Consider the following 22030-nt stretch of genomic DNA (forward strand, 5'->3'; position numbering starts at 1 on the left):
TGTCCAGAACAGTCAGTTATCTGAGACATCTAGAGAAATCATCCTTACAGCCGGTAAGAAGACTGCAGTATTTGGGCCTGGTCATAGACACAACCCAGGAAAGGGTGTTCTTGCCTCAGACAAAGGTCAACGCTCTGAAGGAGCTGGTCCAGACGGTCTAGGCAAAGAAGGGTCCTTCCATTTGCCTTTGCATGAGGTTACTAGGGAAGATGGTAGCTTCTTTCGAAGCAGTTCCCTATGCCCAGTTCCATTCAAGACTGTTACAACACAGTATTCTGTCTGCTTGGAACAAGCAGATCCAGGCCTTCAATTATCCAAAGAATCTGGCTCCAAAAGTATGCCAGAGTCTCAACTGGTGGTTGATAACCAGGAATTAACAGAAGGGGAAATGCTTCATTCCAGTTTCCTGGAAAGTAGTAACTACGGATGCCAGCCTGTGGGGCTGAGGAGCAGTTCTAGAAGAGACCACGGTTCAAGGGAAGTGGTCAGAGTCCAAGAAGACCTTGCCCATCAATATCCTAGAGATTTCAGCAGTACGTCTGACTCTAAGCCCTTGTACACACGGTCAAAGATTTCGACGGAATGTGACCGATCGGACCGTTTTGTTGGATATTCCGACTGTGTGTGGTCTACATCGGACTGTTTTCCAACTTAAAAAACATACCGTATATACTCGAGTATAGGCCGACCCGAATATAAGCCGAGGCCCCCAATTTACCCCCAAAAAAACTGGCAAACTTATTGACTCGTGTATAAGCCGAGGGTGAGACATGCCTGTCCATCCCTGTGTGTGTGTCCGTCCCTGTGTGTCCGTCCATCCCTGTGTGTGTGTGTGTCCATCCATCCATCCATCCCTGTGTGTGTGTGTGTCCATCCATCCATCCATCCCTGTGTGTGTGTGTGTCTCCATCCATCCATCCCTGTGTGTGTGTCTCCATCCATCCATCCATCCCTGTGTGTGTGTGTCTCCATCCATCCATCCATCCCTGTGTGTGTGTGTCTCCATCCATCCATCCATCCCTGTGTGTGTGTGTCTCCATCCATCCATCCCTCCCTGTGTGTGTGTGTCTCCATCCATCCATCCCTGTGTGTGTGTGTCCGTGTGTGTGTGTCCGTGTGTGTGTGTGTGTGTGTGTGTGTGTGTGTCCAGCCTACCTGTGTCCCGAGCCTCCGTCCCGTGCCTTGCCTCCTTGCCTCCGTCCCGTGCCGTGCCTTGCCTCCTTGCCTCCGTCCCGTGCCGTGCCTTGCCTCCTTGCCTCCGTCCCGTGTCGTGTCGTGCCTTGCCTCCGTCCCGTCCCGTGCCGTGCCTTGCCTCCGTCCCGTGCCTTGCCAGGATCGCCTCGGCGGCCATTCTAAAATTCAAAAGCCCCGCCTCCGCCTCCGCCTGTGATAGGCGGAACACTGAATTTCCCAGCAGCCTGTGTTCCGCCTATCACCGATATCGTCTCATCCTCGTACTACGGACGAGGATGAGACGATGTCCGTGATAGGCGGAACACAGGCTGCTGGGAAATTCAGTGTTCCGCCTATCACAGGCGGAGGCGGAGAAGGAGGCGCGGCTTTCAAATTGTAGTATGTCCGCCGTCTGTCTGCTCGATACGCTGATCGAGCAGTCAGACGGCGATGACTCGAGTATAAGCCGAGGGGGGCACTTTCAGCCTCAAAAAAGAGGCTGAAAATCTCGGCTTATACTCGAGTATATACGGTAATTTACAATCACTTTAAGGCCTCTTTGCAGGGAAGATCCGCATCTGAGTCCAGAGAAGGTGGAGGCTGATAGACTGGAGATAATATAAGGCATTACAATTACATTTCAAGTAAAAAATTACCAGTATTGTGCATTATATGTAAAATGATTATATCCATGGAAAAAAGTTTGTCATTAGTACTACTTTATTATAAAATAAATAAATCCCCTCTACCATTCATGTAGCTTCATGTCTGACTCCTAGATAAAATACTCTGTATATCTGACTTGTGGATATATTTATTATTATATATGATTATATATTTTTGCCAACCAGTCAACCTTTATTACCTCCTGATTGCTAATTGAAATCCACCCACACCCCACCCCTATCAGCATAAATATAAGCTTCTTTTGGGGGGAAGCATTTGCAGGGGGCACACATCGGCAACTGGGGTTATTTCTCAAAGTGGGGCTATTTCTATAAGTGGGAGCACTTCTGACTCTGCACTTCAGCAAATGCACAAAGCGAATGGACACAAGAAAAATCTCCAAGACCCTGGGGCATGTCCCATCATATAAATCCCACTCCCATATTACCTCCCTCACCCTCTTGCTTCTGACCTCTGGAGATATATTCCCAAACCCTGGGCCTCCACCATGCACCCATCACCCTGCACCCTCTGGCAGCAGCCGCAATCAACACAATTTAGTTCCCATTTCTATTCTTCCCAAGACCAAACTCCCTTTCTCTTGTGCCTTTGGAACTTCAGCTCTGTCTGCAACAAACTCACCTCTCTCCATGACCTCTTTATCGCCAAATCATTTAACCTACTTTCCATTACCGAAACCTGGCTCCACGAATCCGACACTGCATCTTCTGCTGCCCTATAACATGGTGGTCTTCTCTGGACTCACTCCCCCAGTTCCAGTGGACATAAGGGAGGAGGTGTCGGAATCCTTCTAGCCCCACATAGCACCTATCCGGTACTTCAGCCACCTCCCTCTGTCACTCTCCTCTTTTGAAGCACACTGCATTTGTCTCTTCACTCCAGTTTCTCTAAGGATAGCTGTGATCTACAGGCCCACTGGACCAGTATCAACCTTTCTTGATGACTTCTCTGCCTGGCTACCCTACTTTCTTTCTTCTGAAATCCCCACAATCATTCTCGGGGACTTCAACATCCCTATTAATACTAACACTCCTGCCACTTCCAAACTTCTTCAGCCTAACCTCCTCCTTTGACCTAAAGCAGTGGATACATGTTCCTACTCATTCCATAGGCAATACCCTTGACCTCGTTTTCTCTCACCTTTGCACTCCATGCAACCTCTCTAACTATCCATTCAGAAGCCACTTCTGTCCACAACGCTTCACTCACTGGCCCCACTCGCTACACACAGAATCAGGCCCGACCCCTTTAATCTTGGCAAACAGATGATACTAGAAGTCTGAAAAAAATGTAGTCGTGCTCATGAGCGCCTAAGGCGTAAGACTAAGGCCGCGTACACACGGGCGGACTGTATGGCCAACTTAGTCCGTCAGACAATCCGACAGACAGTCCATCCTACTTTCGAATGAACGGACTTGACCACACACGATGAACAAACAGTCCGTTGAAAGCTTGCGTGATGACGTGTACAGCACGTACGACGGGACTAGAAATCGTAAGTCCAATACACAGCAATGCAACCTTTCGCCGTGTAAATCCTTTCTGAGCATGCACCATACTTAGTCCGTCCAACTAGCCTACTCACGAGCAGACTGTCCGCTGAAACCAAAGTTGGACGGACAATATTACGGAAATTCCGAAATACTTAGTCCGCCAGACTGCACGCTGAAAAAGTCCGCTGAAGCCCACACACGAGCGGACTGTCCGCTGAAATGTGTTTCGGCGGACTAAGTTGGACGGACAGTCCTCTCGTGTGTACGCGGCTTAAGTCTCAGAGAGATTTCAACCAATATAAATCTGCCCTCCAAAAATACAATTCCAGCGTCATCTCTGCCAAGCAGACCAGAGATCGCCAATCACTTCAAACAGAAGATTGACAATTTGTGAGGAGATCTCTACTGTTCTGATACCCTTTACACTTCATGCCCACAGGCATAATCATTACTTCCCTCTTTCAACCCCACCACTATAGACGAGGTTGCTAAACTACTTGGTAATGTCCACCTTAGCACCTGCCTTCTGGATCCTGATCCCACACGAATGCTACGTTCACCCTCTGGCTCTATGCTACACTCTCTAACCCACATCTTCAATCTCTCCCTCTCCTCTAGCATCTTCCCCAACTCTCTAAAACATGCACTTGCCAGACCCATACTTAAAAAGCCCTCACTGGACCTATCCAGTCTTAACAACCTATGCCTATCTCCTTGCTCCACTTCTTATCCAAACTCCTCGAACGTCTGGTCTACAAGCGACTGAGCGTCCACCTCGCTGATAATAGCCTTCTTGATCCCCTTCAGTCTGGATTTCGTCCTCAACACTCCATAGAAACTGCTCTCCTAAAACTAACAAATTATCTACTAACAGCCAAAACCAATCAATACTATTCTGTACTCCTACTCCTAGACCTCTCTGCTGCCTTTGACACGGTTGACCACCCCCTCCTCAAAAAAAAAAACTCCACACTTTTTGTCTCAGTGACTACTCCTCGCTGGTTCTCTTCCTACTTATCTAACCACACATTTAGCGTTTCTTACAACTCTACTTCCTCCTCCCCTCTTCCTTTCTCATTTGGGGTCCCCCAAGGTTCTGTTCTTGGACTTCTCCTATTTTCAATCTACACCTCCTCCCTGGGTCAGCCGATACCACCTCTATGCTGACGATACCCAAATCTATTTCTCTGCCCCTCAGTTCACTCCCTCTGTCTCCTCACGTATCACTAATTTACTATCAGATATCAGTCTGAATGTCACACCACTTCCTCAAACTCAATTTATCCAAACCAAACTTATAATTTTCCCTCCCCCCATATGCCCCTTCTCCTGATCTCTCTATCAAAATCGATGGCACAACTATAAGCCCATCCCCACATGCCAAGGTTCTAGGTATACTCCTGAACTCTCCTTTATGCAACACGTTCAACCACTGTCCAAATTCTGCTGCCTCAACCTCCGCAACATCCCCAAAATATGCCCCTTTCTAACCAATGACACAACAAAGCTCTTAATTCACTCGCTGTTCATCTCTCGCCTCAACTACTGCAACTCCCTTCTTATTGGCTTACCTCTACATAGTCTATCAACTCTTCAATCCATCATGAATGCTACTGCCAGACTCATCCATCTTACTAATCGCTGTGTCTGCCACTCCTTTCTGTCGGTTTCTGCTCAGCCAAAGAAAACTATGGAGAGTACCGAATTTTGGCACCATTCCACGACCGTGTGTAATTTTGAATTGTGACATGTTAGGTATCTATTTACTCGGCGTAACTTTCTTTCACAATATGTAAAAACAATTGGCTAACTTTACCGTTTTTTTTTTTTTAAAGCACAAAACAGTTTCCTTCCCCAAAAAACACGTTCGAAAAATTGCTGCGCAAATACCGTGTGAGATAAAAAGTTGCAACAGCTGCCATTGTATTCTCTAGGGTCTTTGCTAAAAAAAAAAACATATATAATGTTTGGGGGTTCTATGTCATTTACTAGCAAAAAATAATAATGATTTTTACATGTAGGAGAGAAATGTCAGAATTGGCCTGGGTGGCAAGTGGTTAAAGCAACCTGCCTATGACAAGGGAGTCTGTCATGCATATTATTATATTACTGTCCTATCTGAAAATCTGCATAACACCATTTTTAGGTCTGATAATATGTACCAGATTCAACCTCTAACAGTGTGTATATATAGATATCTATTGCTATAGCTAGAATTAGATATTTTGTTCCCTAACCATATAGGTGGTTATTTAAATTTACCCCTGCCTATAGATATTCAAGAATAAATTGACTGTTTAAACTTATATATTAACTAAATTATACACCACGCTTGAGTTTGGGGTTTTTATCTGATTAATCAAAACAATAATTGGCCAAATAATTGATTATGAAAATAATCGTTAGTTGCAACCCTAGTTGATACGTTGTCTGCCAAACACCTTGACGTAGATTAACATGTTGCAGTTCTTCACAATTTTCCACGATATCTAAATCTTGCTGATCCTGTTGTCTCAAAATAAGGCTACTTATAATAACGTAGGTATAAAATATGATTGGATTATGAAGAATTGTGCAACTGGATGCAAGGTGTGTGTGCACGCGCCACCTTGCATCAGTAAATCATAACTGTGTCAACATTATTAATTAAACTTTATTGGCTTTTATTATTACATTTTTTTTTTCTATGTCTTCATATTGTTTTATCCAACTTCAGTTGCGTCACAAATACGTGAAAGTTTTTCATCCTAGTAAAAGGGTTTATTCACATGTGCAGCCTTTGGTACCCCTCTGAAAAGCAATTTTTGTTAGATTACTTTTCAGAGGCGTTTGACAGGCGGCGAGGAGGTGATATTTTGCCTTTTCTCCATCTGTAAATGCCCATAGACTTGCATAAATCGTGCTCTGCAGTAGTAACGCTCGCTGCTGCAATTCTTTTTCTGCTTTAGTTTCACTTTAACATCGAAAAGGGTGCTTTCAATGCTCAGCTTTTACACATTTATGTAAAACCTTTATCCCATCTTCTTGAATTTTATTTTCTAAATTTCTTCTTCTTCTTGAATTTTATTTGCTTTAAGTATTTGCTGGAGTTCAGTTTTAAGTTGGCTATAAAGTGATGTACGGCTTTTGGGACACAATGCTCACTCACTCATCGTAAGGTGAATGGCAGTCTTGCCCTCATTGGCTGAGACTACCATTCACCTTACGACGAGTGAGTCGGCATTGATGTGTGACTTCCGGGACACACTTTTGCTTAACCTATGTTTGGAGCTGAGATGAGCTCCTTTCCTCGCCGGTACTTACAGCGGTGGGAACAGGATTATTGTCCCTTAGCCCTTGTATACACGGTCGGACATTCCGACAACCAAATCCGTCGGATTTTGTCCGAAACTGTTGCATACACACAGTCAGACAAAGTTGTCAGAAAATCCGATCGTACTTAACGTGATGACGTTATTTCGTTAGGACGGGACTACGTTCAGGCTAGTAGCCAATAGCTTTGGTCTAGGAATTCGATCTGAGCATGCGTGGCGCTTTGTCCGATCGGAAATCTCTACACATGATCGGACAAAGTCCGATCGGATCATGTTGTCGGAAAATTTTATAGCCCAGCTGGAAAACTTGGTCCGTCAGATACTCCGACGGAAACAGTCCGATGGAGCCCACACACTGTCGGATTATCCGACAACACGGTCCTATCGGACATTGTCCATCGGAATGTCCGACCGTGTGTACAAGGGCTTACAACTTGAGTGGCACACATTCTCCTTTATTGGTTCAGTTTTAAGTTGTTAGTCAAGTCCAGCTAAACCTGCTAGTCCATCTAACACTACCTTCTCAACAGATTGACAATGCTGCTGTCTGAAGGTGTCTCCATTGCTCCTCCAGTGGAGTGGAGGACATCCTAAGACAGATCTTATGAAAGTAAAGGATACACATCCTGAAACAAGGAAACAAATGCAGCCACCACATTTAAGGTATTTGGAAACCCCTTTTTAGAGCTTGTACCTCCTAGGCAAGCCTAGAATAAGGCTTACCTATATGTACTGTAAATATTTATTAATGTGCGCCGTTTGGGAGATATTTACCTTTTAGTGCACTGATGATGTCATTGGCGCATTTGCTGTGAAGAAACGGCACTCCATGCCCTTTCTTCCCGACTGAGTGCTGTGACTGGCGGCTCCGGCACGCATGTGCGGGAGTGACGTCACGTGGCTCTGGCCAGTCACACAGCCGGAGTCCGTGACCCAGAAAGAAGAGGGGTGAAGCTTCGGGCTTAGTTTGCAGGTAAGTGGCACATAATGGGTTAGTATGTGATGCATGCTAGCGCATTATGCTTTTACTTTGCAGGGAACAAAAGAGGACATAAAACCCATCAGGGTTTACTTCCTCTTTAAGGATTGGCTACAATGTATATATTTTTTTACTTATTACTACTTTATTTAACTTTTTAAATCTTAATCTGTTTACTTGGCATGTCTCATTTTCCTTTGGAAAACCACATTTTGTTTTGTTTGCTCTTTCTATTTCTGCCTAGGACATATGCCACTTTTATGCTTGTGTGAGTCTTATTAAATATTCATTACTTGCATTTACATTAATGTGATAGTTATTCAGTAAGCTATAGAGAAGCTTTATCGATTAGGTTTACTAGCAATAACACAGCTATGTTTGCTGAAGGGTCTATCACCAATGTGAATGAAATGTTACATTTTTTTTTTTGTTGAGTCAGTAATTATTGTGCAGAACAAACAGAATGTATTTCTGCCCCAGTGTTATTAATAATACACGTGTAATTACTAGGACCAGAGACAGATGCATTTGCCATTTAAATACTTCTGGAAGAATGCATCTGCCTTGTGTTAAAGAGTTCCAATATTAGTCATATTTTTCACTTCTCCCTAGAGCAACACTTTTTTAACCTTTTATTACACATTATCCCATGCTATGTCTTTTCACATCACTGGATTCCGGGACAAGTGAGTGTGTTAAAAGTCAGCTACACTTTTTGTAGCTGCTGACTTCTAATAAACACAAACAAACTGGAGATCCTCTTTAACCACTACAGATCCGCGCTATTGCCAAATGACGGCATTAGCGCGGACCTACATTTCCGGGACTACGTCTATTGACGTCGTCCCGGATACGAGCGGCCTGCGCGCCCCCTGAGGGGCGCGCGCGGCGCGCTCTGTGATCGGCGAGTCCGTGAGACTCGCCTGATCACCGATCCGTGCAAGGGGTCGATCCCGACCCCTTATCACGTGATCAGCTGTCAGCCAATGACAGCTGATCATGTGATAGAACGGAGCCGGTAATCGGCTATTATTCCTCCTCGCGCTGACAGCGCGAGGAGAGAAAAAAAAAGCCGATCACCGGCGGCCGTGATCGGGACATTAGTCCCGATCACGGCCAGCAATACAGCTGACCACCTGCCCCCTGCCAGTGCCCACCTGCCCACCGCCGTGCCATCCTGAATAAAAGTAAGTGCCCCCCATCAGTGCCCCCCATCAGTGCCCATAGTGCCCACAGTGCCACCTACAGTGCCACCCACAATGCCACCCACAGTGCCATCCAGCAGTGCCACCAACAGTGCCACCCACAGTGCCCACAATCTGCCTCAAAGGTGCTGCGACCCAGTGCCGCCCATCAGTGCCCAGCAGTGCCGCCCATCAGTGCCCAGCAGTGCCGCCCATCAGTGCCCAGCAGTGCCACCTATCAGAGCCACCTATCAGTGCCACCTATCAGTGCCCATCAGTCCCATCTATCAGTGGTACCTATCAGTGCCCATCCGTGCCACCCATCCGTGCCACTTATCCGTGCCACCCATCCATGCCATCTTATCTGTGCCCATCTTTGCCCATCAGTGCCGCCTTATCTGTGCCCATCGGTGCCGCCTTATCTGTGCCTATTAGTGCCGCCTTAACTATGCCTATCAGTGCCCACCAGTGCAGCCCATCAGTGCCCACCAATGCAGCCATCAGTGCCGCCTAATCAGCGCACTTCAATGAAGGAGAAAAATGACCCGTTTGCAAAATTTTATAACAAACTATTAAAACATGATTTTTTTTTTTTTTTTTTTTTGCATCTTTTTTTGTTTGTTTAGCAAAAAATAAAACTCCGAGCTGTAACTAAATACCACCAAAAGAAAGCTCTATTTGTGGGAAAAAAATGATAAAAATTTCATTTGGGTACAGTGTTGTATGCCCACGCAATTGTCATTCAAAGTGCATCAGCGCTGAAAGCTGAAAATTGGTCTGGGACTGAGGGGGGTTTAAGTGCCCAGTAAGCAAGTGGTTAAAGTCTCATGCACATGGGATGTTTTTTTTTTAACTCTCCTTGAAGCCAGCATCATTTTAACAGAAAATATGCCTGATGTTGGTAAAAGCGTCTTAAATCTTTGACAAGCTTTTAGAAGCTTTACAGGAGTTAAGCTCTTGGGAGTTAAATTATTTAATTGGCCAAAATAAATAATTAATTCTGGCTATTAAAATGAATTTATGCTCAAGCACTAGCGTTTAGGTGCGTTTAGCAGGTTTTTAGTAGCATCAAGCATTTTTTCTGCCCAAACTCTGCTGCTCCTGGACACGCTGGCAGTGTTTGTTTTTGTTTTTCCTATCTCTAAAAGCTTCTAAAGAAATTGCATACTAGCTCATTATGAAATACTTACTTTGAACAATGCCCTGCAGTGGTGTCTACAGTCCGCTCCCACAGCAAACCTCTTTCCCAGAGTTACTTCTGGCTTCATGGGTTCCGGCGCTGTGATTGGCCGGAGCCGCAATGACATCACTCCCGCACATGCGCGTGGATGCCCCTGGTCACGGCACGGGTCCTGAAGAAATGGCACGAGCGGGCTGTTCTTTCAGTTCGCATGTGCCAATGACGTCGACAGCAGCGTATATAGTAAATATCTTCCAAACGATGCAAGTTTAGGAGATATTTACATTACCTTACTAGAGGCTTACCTGTAGGTACAATTAAAAAGGAAGACTTTACTTCCTCTTTAAAAAGATTACGTATAGTAACTCTACAATACCAGGTAGCTGTGCGTCAGAAAAGTGTATCATATTACAAAAATGCAGAGGAAAGGGTACCTGTTTTTTTTTTGGTCTGAGAAATGCCAATGTGTGTATTGTTACGTTACTTCTATGTTTGAAAACCTTTATTCATTTGATAGAGATGTAGGTCTGGTGGCTTTTTTTGTTCATCTGACCTATGGACTTGTTTGCCTGTGTGTTTAACCATACTGATCTTTTCTGGTGGATTGCTGGAAAGACCAGTATGAAGGTCCATTAAAGTGGTTGTGAACCCTTACATATAGCCACTGAAGTGACTGGCCTCAGGTGATGCACAGAGCTGAAAAAAAAATATCCTACAAAGGTTGTACCTGTTTATCTGCAGCCCTCTTTCCTCTACAACCTCCCAAAGCACACATTTTACACCACATTTCAGAGCTCTAGAAGGCAGGGAATGGGGATCTGATGTCACACACTGCACAGCATAGAGTAGGGAGCTGAGTGAAATTTTAGACTTGAGTGGAAGTAAAGGACATACCCCCATCTACATAGTCTCCTAGAGAAACATGCATAGCTTTGGCTTGCAATCACATGCTGTGTGCTGAAGATGGGGCGGCCTGCCCCCGGCATTCTGTGGTGTCAGCATAACCTGGCAGAAGTGACTCATGCAGATAGCAGGGGAATAAGAGCGCAGATAAGAACCATGCTTGGGTGTCATTGATTGGGGCTGATACATACTATAACAGGATGGGCTTTTTTTTTTTTTTCATTTCAGAGGCTTTTAACCACTTTCAATTGTTCTAAAATGGTTTCATTAATGTGAAACTGAGTTTAGCTGATTGTCTTCATTTCCGTTCTCTCATAGTATTCATAGTTACATAGTATTTAATCTGGTTGAAAAAAGACACAAGTCCATCCAGCCTGTAAATCCATCATGTAACTCTCTTACTAAGAAACGTAACAAAATAGTTACTGTCTACTGAATTGTTCTCTTGATTCAATCTTTACAGTAGAAGGAAAACTCCGGCCGTCACCATCAATTACTACGATATAGTAAATTTGATGGTCTGCTGTCATAGTGAGTGAATTTTGAGTCAATGTTTAACATTTGTCTAGTTCAGTGTTTCCCAAACAATGGTCAGTTGTGCACTATCATGTCCTTTGCTCTTTCAAAGTACCACCTGTAATCCTGCCATTCAGAGTAGGATTTATGTGCCATGTAACTACACTGTGACTACACAGGAAGTGGTCTTTCAGTGAGCGTCATCCAGCTCTCCTCTAAAGGATAAGTTCACCTTTTGACAAAAAAGTAACAAATGTCCATATTTTTTATTTATTTTTTTTGCAGGTATATGTGCATTCATTATTTTTTGTTTTGGGAGCCTGTAAAGCATTGCACCAGCAATCAGCAGATCACTGATACCATGCAGGTCTCCTGCAGATCTATCAGTGTATCGGCTTCCTCGTACTTGGAAGCTGATACATTCTGACAGGAAGACTTCATGAACTACCACAGCGCCATGGTAGTTCATTGAAAACTACAAGCCAACAGCTGCAAAGGCTGCCAGACTTTGTAACTTTCCATTCACAGAGGACTTTGAATGAGTGACATGACCGGTTGGGCATCTTTTGTGAATCGTGGCAGCAGACACGGAGAGAAGATCCCTGGTCTGCTGTCACACCGGGGATGGGGAGGTGCTTGGGGGTAGGTGCATTCATACATAACCTGTTACACCTTGAATATGGGTGTAACATGTTATGAAAGGTGAACTTATACTTTAAGATAACGTGTTTTGCTGTTGTCTGCTCACAGTGAAGATATGATGTACTGTTGCACATGTACCACCCTTTGGGAAACATTGTCCTAGTTAAAAGATTTGGTGTTTTGACCCAACAGTAGTGTTTTACAATGCAGTTAGCTGTATGTAGGCTGAAACCTTCCTGTCCACGGGTTTGATTTCAGGTGATGAATGCCACTAACACAGGGAGTTTGGAATTCATGTCAAATAAAGGGCGTCGGAGGAGAAGATCAGGAGAACCCCATCACTCCCCTTGTTCCGTCACTCTACATTCCAGGGCCATGTCCATCTCTAACCTGGCATCATGGCGACAGGTGTCTTTTTTTGTTTTTGTTTTGTTTTTACAGTTAGTTGTCCATCACCCACCCAGCTCCCGCTACCTTCACTCCTGAATTGCCTTTTTTTCTTAGATGCTAGATTCTCCGCTTTGCTTGTTTTTATTTGATTATCTTCAGTGCCTGTGTTGTTCGAACATAATGCAAATAAGTGACTATTGTATCATTTGCGATTTACTGATTTTCTTTCTCTTTATAGGTAAATATTTGTTTGGTAGGTAATAACAATTGTTTTGTCATAGTATAGTTCCATATGCAGTCATTATTACATAGGGATCATGATAACGAGGATTCATAATTCTATGGTGAGGCACAAGTTGTGTTCATGTGCTATACTTTCAACAGCTTCAGTATTCTGATGTTTGAAGTTTGCTAGCTGCAGCATGTCTTGCTTCAAAAGCTCTTGAAAATGAGCATGATGTCAAATCAGTGCACTTATTTTTCTTCTAAGAAAACCAGCATCATAAAAAGTCTAAACTGATTTGGAGAATTGAAAAGAGAACATTTCTTCCCGGTCACATGCCGAAACCCTAATGATGGTACATGCAGCATCATGAGAGCGGACAGCACAATTGAAATCACAGAAATAGATATTCAGTCTTTGTTCAAACAACTTCTATTTTTAGTGCCTTCCACTTTTCTGTTTTAGAGCTGCTCATTATGTCTATATATGACTGAATCCATTATCTCAGTAAAGATTCTTTTAAAGGAATTTTCCATTATACAGAGAAAGAACCAATCTACATCTGACCGTTATTTTTTTTTTTCTACTAAATGGAGGGTCTGCATTTGCCTATTCAGGACCAGGAGCTACAATTCTAGATTTCATTTGCAATATCTCCGATTGATGATCTGTGATGCTGCATAGTGACCATACAGACGCAGTGCTAGTATATTATCACCACTTTGATTAAGTTATTTATATGGTCTCTGGAAGCTCACCCCCTCATTCCCTCTTTATTACAGTATGGTGATGTCAGAGTAAAATGGGGGATTTCCATTTGGTCTGAAAATCATTTTTACTAATTCATATGAAAGGAGGGGGGTCATCACGTGTTTCCTGCAGACATAAACCTGTGTGACATCATGTATTTGCGCTACTCATTAATAGCACATGAAGCCATAGCATGCAGTTTTCTATAGTCATAAATGCACCATTGGAATAGGTAGACTAATAAAGCTATTATCTGATAATCTGATCTTTTTGCACATCTGTGTGCTCTGTCATGTAACAAATCCCTTATCTTGCCAGCATTTTCACAATTGCCTTGATGAGAATGCTGGCAACTGTATTGTTCCTATCCAGTTTCTATGGTTTTTGTATTTATTGCAAGGCAATTGTCTATTTTAACGAGATTTGTAATTGTTTGCTGTACTGTATGCTTATAGATATCACTCTATAAGTGATATCAGTATTCAGCATATGTAGTGATATTTATTACTATCCTGTGTTTGCAGTATGTTGAGTAGGCGTTATTTAAAACAACAATAGCTGATATACATATCATTTTTTTTCTCTAGGATATTTTCTGTGATTATTACATACTAACTCTCATCGGAGTGTTTTTTGTTGCTACATGTTTGCTACATGTCCCTGACACCTGTTTGAATCTTTGGGGTGTTCAGGAAACAAGCTGAATGCAAAGAAGCACAGTAGCACTTTTATTTTATTTTTTCTATTTATTGCTTATTTGCACATCTTTGCGAAAAGTGCACAATTGTGGGTTTGCACTTTGTTAAATTGATTACACTAAATCCTTTATGCACATTAAACTACTCAATGTTATATGACACTATTAGAATTTTGCACAATACTCTTCCCCTGAAGTAGTTTCGGGATTGGGAGCTTTGCTGTTCATGAACTAGGTGGAATAGCAATTGCCACAAATAGCACTTTGTATTGGATGTGAAGGAGGTTTGTTGCCAGTGACATCCATTATGGTTTACTTGCACATGCTTTTGTGATCAGTGCTGAGTATTTTTCGTATTTTTTGGTTAGTGCACATATATTTGTTAGCACTTTATATAACTTATACAACCTTTTTATTGTTCACATACTATTATTGCAATTTTGCATAGCTGGTGTTCAGCGTTTATCCTCTATAGTAGTCTCAGGACCAGTATCCCTGTTTTTTCCATTGTAGATTGTGTAAAAGGAAGTTGACCAGAGCGCACGATTATACATAAATGTATATATCATTCAGATATCCCCACTCAAAGTCAAGGACGTCCTATGATGTACGGTGGGCGGGAAGTGGTTAATCAAACATTCAGTATTTGTGAAGATATGTTTAATGTGTATTTGATGAATGTAATTTTTCTTGTCAAAAAGATTTTATTGAACATACAATAGAGTATTTGACAATAGGTTAAGTACATAATATACAACAGAAGTAATGAAGCTCAGAGTTATATATTCAATACAATGTAAATGATATATTCAACTATAATTACTACTATAACAATAACGCATATTAATGGTATGGTTTATTATAGGAATTAGCTTCTTAAGTAGGAAAGCGCTTCAAAATCATAATATGAATAGATAGAGAAGAAAGGAAAGATAGGAAGAGAAGAAACTAGGAAGGGAAGAAGAGAGGTCCGCAGGGTCGAGACAAGGGCTGCCGTACTTTTTCAAATTTGATAAGCATGTCAGCTTCAAGAGCTGCCATTTTGGCTTGCGTCATAGTGTTGTTCATTCTATTCACTACCTCATCCACACTCAATGAAGGGGATTTCCAGGCTCTTGCAAGTGTTTGTTTTGCTGCTGTGAATAAATTAACAATTCATTTAAATTGGGTGTGTGTTAGAAAGTTTGGCTTTCGATTGGTGAGTGCCATTGAGGGATCTGGGGTAATGGATATTCCTATCATTTTAGATGCTATAGTAAAGATCTCATTCCAATAAATTTGAGCTTTGGTACATAACCACCAAATGTGGAAATGTGTTCCTAACTTAGCGCATCCACGGTAACAATCATATTAGTTATGCGCGTATTTCGCCAATCTAGCCGGTACAAGGTACCATCTTATTAGTACTTTATAATTCGCCTCTACCGCTAATATATTGGGAGAGGCTGTTTTGGTTGTTAACCAGACTTGATTCCATTCTGTGGTTTCCAGTGTTTGTTCTAAGTCCACCTCCCATTTCTGGACATAAGCTGGTTTTACTGTTTCAGGTTTAGCTAACCATTGAATATATAAGGTCGAGATTATACCCCTAGGTTGTTTTTACAATATTTTTCAAAGTTAGTTAAATTAGTTAGTGAACTGTCTGTGGTTAAAAGAGGCATAAAGACATTTTTAATCTGGAGGTACCTAAATAGTTCTGATTGCGGTATTCCATAATTATCACAGAGGGTTGGGAAAGGGATAAAGGACGAGGAAATCACAAATTTGTGTATCTGCAGCATATCACTTCTAGCCCGTGCTCTGAAAGATCTAGGAGATATCCATGCTGGGTAAAATGCAGGATTTTTGTAAAAAGATAGTAGAGGATTATGTAATGATTGCAACTGATTTCTGAATTTGTATTTGACCCATGGGGAAACAAAATGTTTTGTAATTGGTTAACGCAACCCTCTATGATTTCTCGGTGAGAGCCAAATCAGGTTTGCTATTGGGATCACATTCAGCAGCTTTGATCGATACCCATAGAGGGGATTCTTGTAGTGCATGATATTTAGTTAATGATGCTCTATGTGCTGCTCTATAATAAGATGCAAAATTAGTACAACCTAGACCTCCATTTAATTTAGGGAGGTAAAGTGTGTGTTGCTGTGTACGTGGTCTAGAAAAACCCCATATAAATGCATTTGCCTTTTTCTGTATAATTCTCAGGTAATAGGCAGGAATTGGAATTGGTAAGACTCTAAAAAGGTACAATAATTTGGGTAAGACTGTCATTTTTATTGTGTTGATTCTTCTGAACCATGATAAAGGAAGGTGGTTCCAAGATTTCAACATATTTGTTATATTTTTTAACATTGGAGGGTAATTAGCTGAAAAAATATCCAAAAGTGATGCAGTGAGGTGTATTCCTAGATATGGAATGGATTTATCTACCCAGGTAAAGGGGAGACCTACCTTAGCTGAACTTAATTCTAAATTTGAAAGAGATACATTTAGTGCTACACATTTCTTGGGATTAATGAAAAGGCCAGAGAAGGTAGCAAAGTCATCAAGTATTGGCATTAGGTTAGGGCCTGATACTTGTGGCGATGAAAGAAATAGGAGGATATCATCCACGAATAGACAAATTTTGTGTTGAAATCCCCCTACTTCAATACCTGTTATGATGGGATCTGATCTGATCCATTGGGCAAGTGGTTCTATAAGAAGTGCAAATAACAGGGCTGAAAGCGGACACCCCTGCCTAGTGCCCCTTTCAATATTAAAGGTATCAGATTTATAACCTGCATATTTAACATATGCTTTAGGTTTATTATATAGTGCCCTGATCCAGTTAGTAAAATTTGGACCAAAACCCCACTTCTGTAATGTGTAATGCAGGTAGGACCAGGATATATAATCAAAAGCCTTTTGAATATCAAGTGAGAGAAAGCAGAAGGGAATGTGACGTGTTTTGGCAATTTGTCCTAAAAGAACTGCTCGGCGTACATTGTCTACTTGTCGTGTTGGCATAAAGCCAACTTGATCACGATTTATAAGTGTACCAATGAATCTACTTAGATGGGATGCTAAGATCTTTGCAAGAATTTTGATATCAAGATTTGGCATTGATATAGGTCGGTAGTTAGTACAAGAAGTATCATCGGAATGGGGTTTGGGAACCATACATATGATTGCCAATAAGGATTCTTGTCTAAATGATTTATTTTCGAGTAAATCATTGAATGCCTCTGCCAATATAGGGGAAATAGAGTCTGAAAAGGTGCGGTAGTATAATGCAGAATAACCATCTGGTCCTGGTCTTTTATTAATTTTCAACTCTTTGATTACTTTTTCTGGTTCCTCTGCCATGATAGGTATCTCAAGTTGTGTTTTTTGTGAAACAGTTAGTTCAGTTAGTTCAGGTAGGTTCATTTGTGAGAAGAAGGAATCTGGTTCGTTTGAATTGAATGTATTTGATTCCGAGTATAGTGTATTTAAATGAGAACGAAATTTGTGAACAATTTTAAGGGGGTTGCTTGTATATATGTTTTTAGATAGTTTTAATCTAATTGGTTTAAATGAGTTATTTGTTGATCTGAGTGCCCTCGCCAGATATGTGCCTGGTTTGTTAGATTTCATGAAGAAAGCATGTCTGGAACGACGCAGTAATTTATCAGATGATTCTGTAAGAAAAAGATCATATTCCAGGCGTGCCTTCTCTAAATTATTTCTAGTAGTTGGATTAGGATTGCTTTGGAAAGCTAAGAAAAAGGAGTTCAATTGTGTTTATAATTTACGTGCAAGATTTCTGCGTTCTCTATTGAGTATTCCATACTGCTGCTGAAGTGTTCTCCTCAAGACCGGTTTATGTACTTCCCACAATGTTATTGGGGAAATTTATGAGCTTTTGTTGAATGTTAACTATTCTTTCATAGCATGTTCAATTTTGTGACAATATAAAGGGTTTTTAAGTAATATCTCTGGTAAATACCATGTTTTATCTTGTGCTTTAGGTATGGTTGATGCAGTAGTTGTTAGGACTGCTTTATGGTCAGACCATGGGATGGGGATTATATTTGATGAGAGAATCTCAGGTATCATTCCTGTGGTCAGGAAAGTGTGGTCAATGCAACTGAATGTTTGGTGAGGGTGTGAAAAGTAGGTGTAATTTCTTTTTGTTGGATTATTCTCTCTCCATGAATCAATTAAATTGTGTTTTGGAAAGGAGTTGAGAGAGAGATATTTTAGAGTGGTTACGGGGTGGAGTATATGGTGTTTTGTTGGAATCGCCACATACAATTCTTGTTCCCCGTCTATGTGCATTAACTAATGGTAATAGATGTGTTAAGAATGGAATTGGCTGTTAGGTGCATAATAAGATACCAGTTACTTCTGTGTCCAAAATGTGTCCCGTAAGGATTGGCTATCTTCCTTCCGGATCCTTAATTTCCGAATGAATTGTGAATGGAGTGGACCGGTGGAAAGCCACAAGAGTTCCACATTGTTTAGTGTTGGCCAAGGCAGTGAATATTTGTGGATAGTATGAACTAAAAAATGTAGGCGTTAATTTTACTGTAAAATTAGTCTCTTGTAAGCACACAATGTGTGCAGTTTTTGCTTGGAATGACCTAAACGCTTTAGTGCATTTCTGTAGTACACTGAGTCCCTGTACGTTCAGGGATAAAATGTTTAAGGGGGCCATGGTAGCTGAGTCAATAGGCAGCACTCGCCCGTCACCCGTTGTTCCGACCTGACGATTTCTCGACTCAACCCATATGGACTTGAAAAGGGAAAAAAGAAAGAAAAATCCAGATTAGATTATCTAGATTAGGAAAGAAGAAAAAGACAGATAAGTTTACATTACCTAAGCTTAATAATATAATATGAAGGTATTCAAATTGTACCCGTGGTGAAAGGTAAAACCCCCCCCAACAGGGGACAAGAGGCCCTCGTCGAGTCCCCCCATATTAAGGGAGGGGATCCGAGGAAGACTAGGTGAGGCACACGGAACTTCCATGAAGACAACCGCTTTGTTAAACAAGAAACAAAAAATATAAAGAAAAAAAAGGAAAAAAACCCTTTTGCATCGATAGGATGCATGTTTATAGCCCTTATGGCTTAATGAAAGTATTATCTATTTTCTATAATAGGTTTTCCAAGAAAAATTGGGGAAAAGAAAATAATAAAGATTATTCCTGCAATACTTAAGAGTAGTCTGTCTAATCTAAAAAAGGTAAATGGGATATGTCTTTTATCAAGAACTTAGACTTCTCTAAAACTTTGTTTGTAAAGCCTATATAAATACATCAACCCTAGTAATAAATTCTATCTTTTCAGTCATGAATGAGTCTCCTTATTTGTTTAACCAGTTGAGATCCGCGCTATAGCCAAATGACGGCTACAGCGCGGACCTCCTTTGCCTGGACTACGTCTATTGACGTCGTCCCATGCACGAGCGGCCTGCGCGCCCCCTGAGGGGTGCGCGAGGCGCGCTCTGTGATCGGCGAGTCTATGAGACTCGCCTGATCACGGATCCGAGCAAGGGGTCGATCCGACCCCTTACCACGTGATCAGCTGTCAGCCAATGACAGCTGATCATGTGATACAACGGAGCCGGTAATCGGCTATTATTCCTCCTCGCGCTGACGGCGCGAGGAGAAAAAAAGAGTCGATCACCGGCGGCCGTGATCGGGACATCAGTCCCGATCACGGCCAGCCCTGCCAGTGCCCACCTGCCCCATGCCAGTGCCACCTCATCAATAAATAAGTGCCCATAGTGCCACCCATCAGTGCCCATAGTGCCACCCATCAGTGCCCACAGTGCCACCCATCAGTGCCCGCAATCTGCCTCAACAACGGTGCTGCACCCCAGTGCCACATATCCGTGCCCATCAGCGTCATCTACCAGTGTCCATCAGTGCCGCCCATCAGTGCCCAGCAGTGCCACCTATCAGTGCCACCTATCAGTGTCCATCAGTCCCATCTATCAGTGGTACCTATCAGTGCCCCTTAGTGCCACCCATCCGTGCCACCCATCCGTGCCATCTTATCTGTGCCCATCTGTGCCGCCTTATCTGTGCCCATCAGTACTACCTTATCTGTATCTATCGGTGCCACCTTAACTATGCCTATCAGTGACCACCAGTGCAGCCTATCAGTGCCGCCTCATCAGCGCACTTCAATGAAGGAGAAAAATGACCTGTTTGCAAAATTTTATAATAAACTATTAAACATGTTTTTTTATTTTTTTTTTGCATCTTTTTTTGTTTGTTTAGCAAAAAATAAAACTCCCAGCTGTAATTAAATACCACCAAAAGAAAGCTCTATTTGTGGGGAAAAAAAATGATAAAAAGTTCATTTGGGTACAGTGTTGTACGGCCGCGCAATTGCCATTCAAAGTGCATCAGCGCTGAAAGCTGAAAATTGGTCTGAGCAGGAGGGGGGTTTAAGTGCCCAGTAAGCAAGTGGTTAATGATAATATTATGCAACTCTAGGTGGCAAGTAGTAAATAACGAGAGCTCCTTTAACCATTCTATTTAGGTAAAGAGAAAATGAAACTGTCTCATATATTGGAGATAGCTGATGAAAATTATGTTCCCATATGATTGTGCTCAGCATATTCAGGTTTAACCTTAGTAGGGGATTTCCCCTGACCCATAATGTATTCTATTCATAGGATACAGGTGAAGGCTGCAATTTTGGGTCAAATGAGCATAGTTAATGAGTTCAGTATGTTATGTTTCCTCTGGGAATATATCTCCCATATTAGCTTATAACTGTATTTCTTAAAGAATAGCCTGTCAGTCCATTGGATCTTCTTGGCCCTGTCAGGGGGAAACATAGCGACCCCCTTTTATGTGTGATGAACCCCATTTTTCCCGGTTGCATGGGATGAGTTAGGTAGGAAAGAGGTAGATGCTGTTCTTCTACGTGAGGTTGTAGCTGCAGATGTTCCATCGATCAATTTAAGGTCAAGTAAGGCTTGTTGAAGTTCGTTCAATGATCTACAGATGTGTTTGGTACCTTTGTAGCTGAAGCGTATGGAGAATGGAAAACCCCATTGGTATCTGATGTTATGACGTTGTAATTCCATGAAATGTGGTTTCATGGCACATCTTCTAGAAATAGTTACTTGAGAGAGATCAGCGAAAATCTGAAAATTTTGACCCTGGAAGGTTAGGTTGTCTTTCTCTCTGGCTGCAAGTAAGAGTTGTTCCTTTGTGCGATAAAAATGGAACTTTGCTATGATGTCACGTGGGGGTCCATCTGCTTTTTTAGGCATGAGAGCTCTGTGCATCCTGTCCATTTCCAGTCTTTCAATTAGTATTCCTGGTTGCAATTCTTGGCATAATGCTGTTATTGTGGCAGATAAGTCAGTGATCGATTCAGGTATGCCTCTGAATCGCAAATTGGACCTTCTTGCATGGTTCTCACAATCTTCCAGTTTATTTTGTAGTGTAATGTTTTCTTCTTTAGGCCGGGTTCACACTGCTGCGGGGGGAGATCCGGATGTGATTCGCACCGCAAATCACATCCGATCTCCGTAGCGATGCGAGTACAGCCATACAGATAGTATGGCTGAATTCGCATCGCTCCCGCAGCAAACTCGCACGGGACCCTTTTTTTGGTCCGCAACAGAATCGGATCGCATGGGGGTTCACACCATGCGATCCGATTCCTGTGCGAGTCGGCAGATCGCACTGCGATATGCGGACGGATCTGGGGGTGTCATTAACATTTCATTGACACTCCCAGCCGTCCGCATAGGGCAGTGTGAACTGCCGGCGGGAGTAATGCGATGCGGGAAACCGCCGCGGATTCGCGGCGTTCCCGCATCGCAGCGGTGTGAACCCGGCCTTAAGAAGATCTATTTCATTCAAGTATTCAAATGTTGAGTTTTCTATTTCTTCAACGTTA

General features: G+C 42.3%; 1 protein-coding gene across 26 annotated transcripts in view; it reads left to right on the forward strand.

The window, feature by feature from the left end:
* Positions 1–22030, forward strand: part of PPIP5K1 (diphosphoinositol pentakisphosphate kinase 1) — a 332491-nt gene that overhangs the window by 187714 nt on the left and 122747 nt on the right. For 16 of the 26 annotated variants that reach the window (XM_077473361.1, XM_077473337.1, XM_077473343.1 and 13 more), the window contains one exon: positions 12330–12479. The exons of the other annotated variants lie outside the window; for them this stretch is intronic. In XM_077473361.1, the coding sequence (XP_077329487.1) occupies positions 12330–12479 (150 nt within the window). The remainder of the gene's footprint in view (positions 1–12329; positions 12480–22030) is intronic. 26 annotated transcript variants of the gene reach the window in all.

The sequence above is a fragment of the Lithobates pipiens genome, unplaced genomic scaffold, assembly GCF_037356315.1.
Source record: "Lithobates pipiens isolate NorthernLeopardFrog02 unplaced genomic scaffold, aLitPip1_a1.2 Scaffold_8, whole genome shotgun sequence".
Taxonomy (NCBI): domain Eukaryota; kingdom Metazoa; phylum Chordata; class Amphibia; order Anura; family Ranidae; genus Lithobates; species Lithobates pipiens.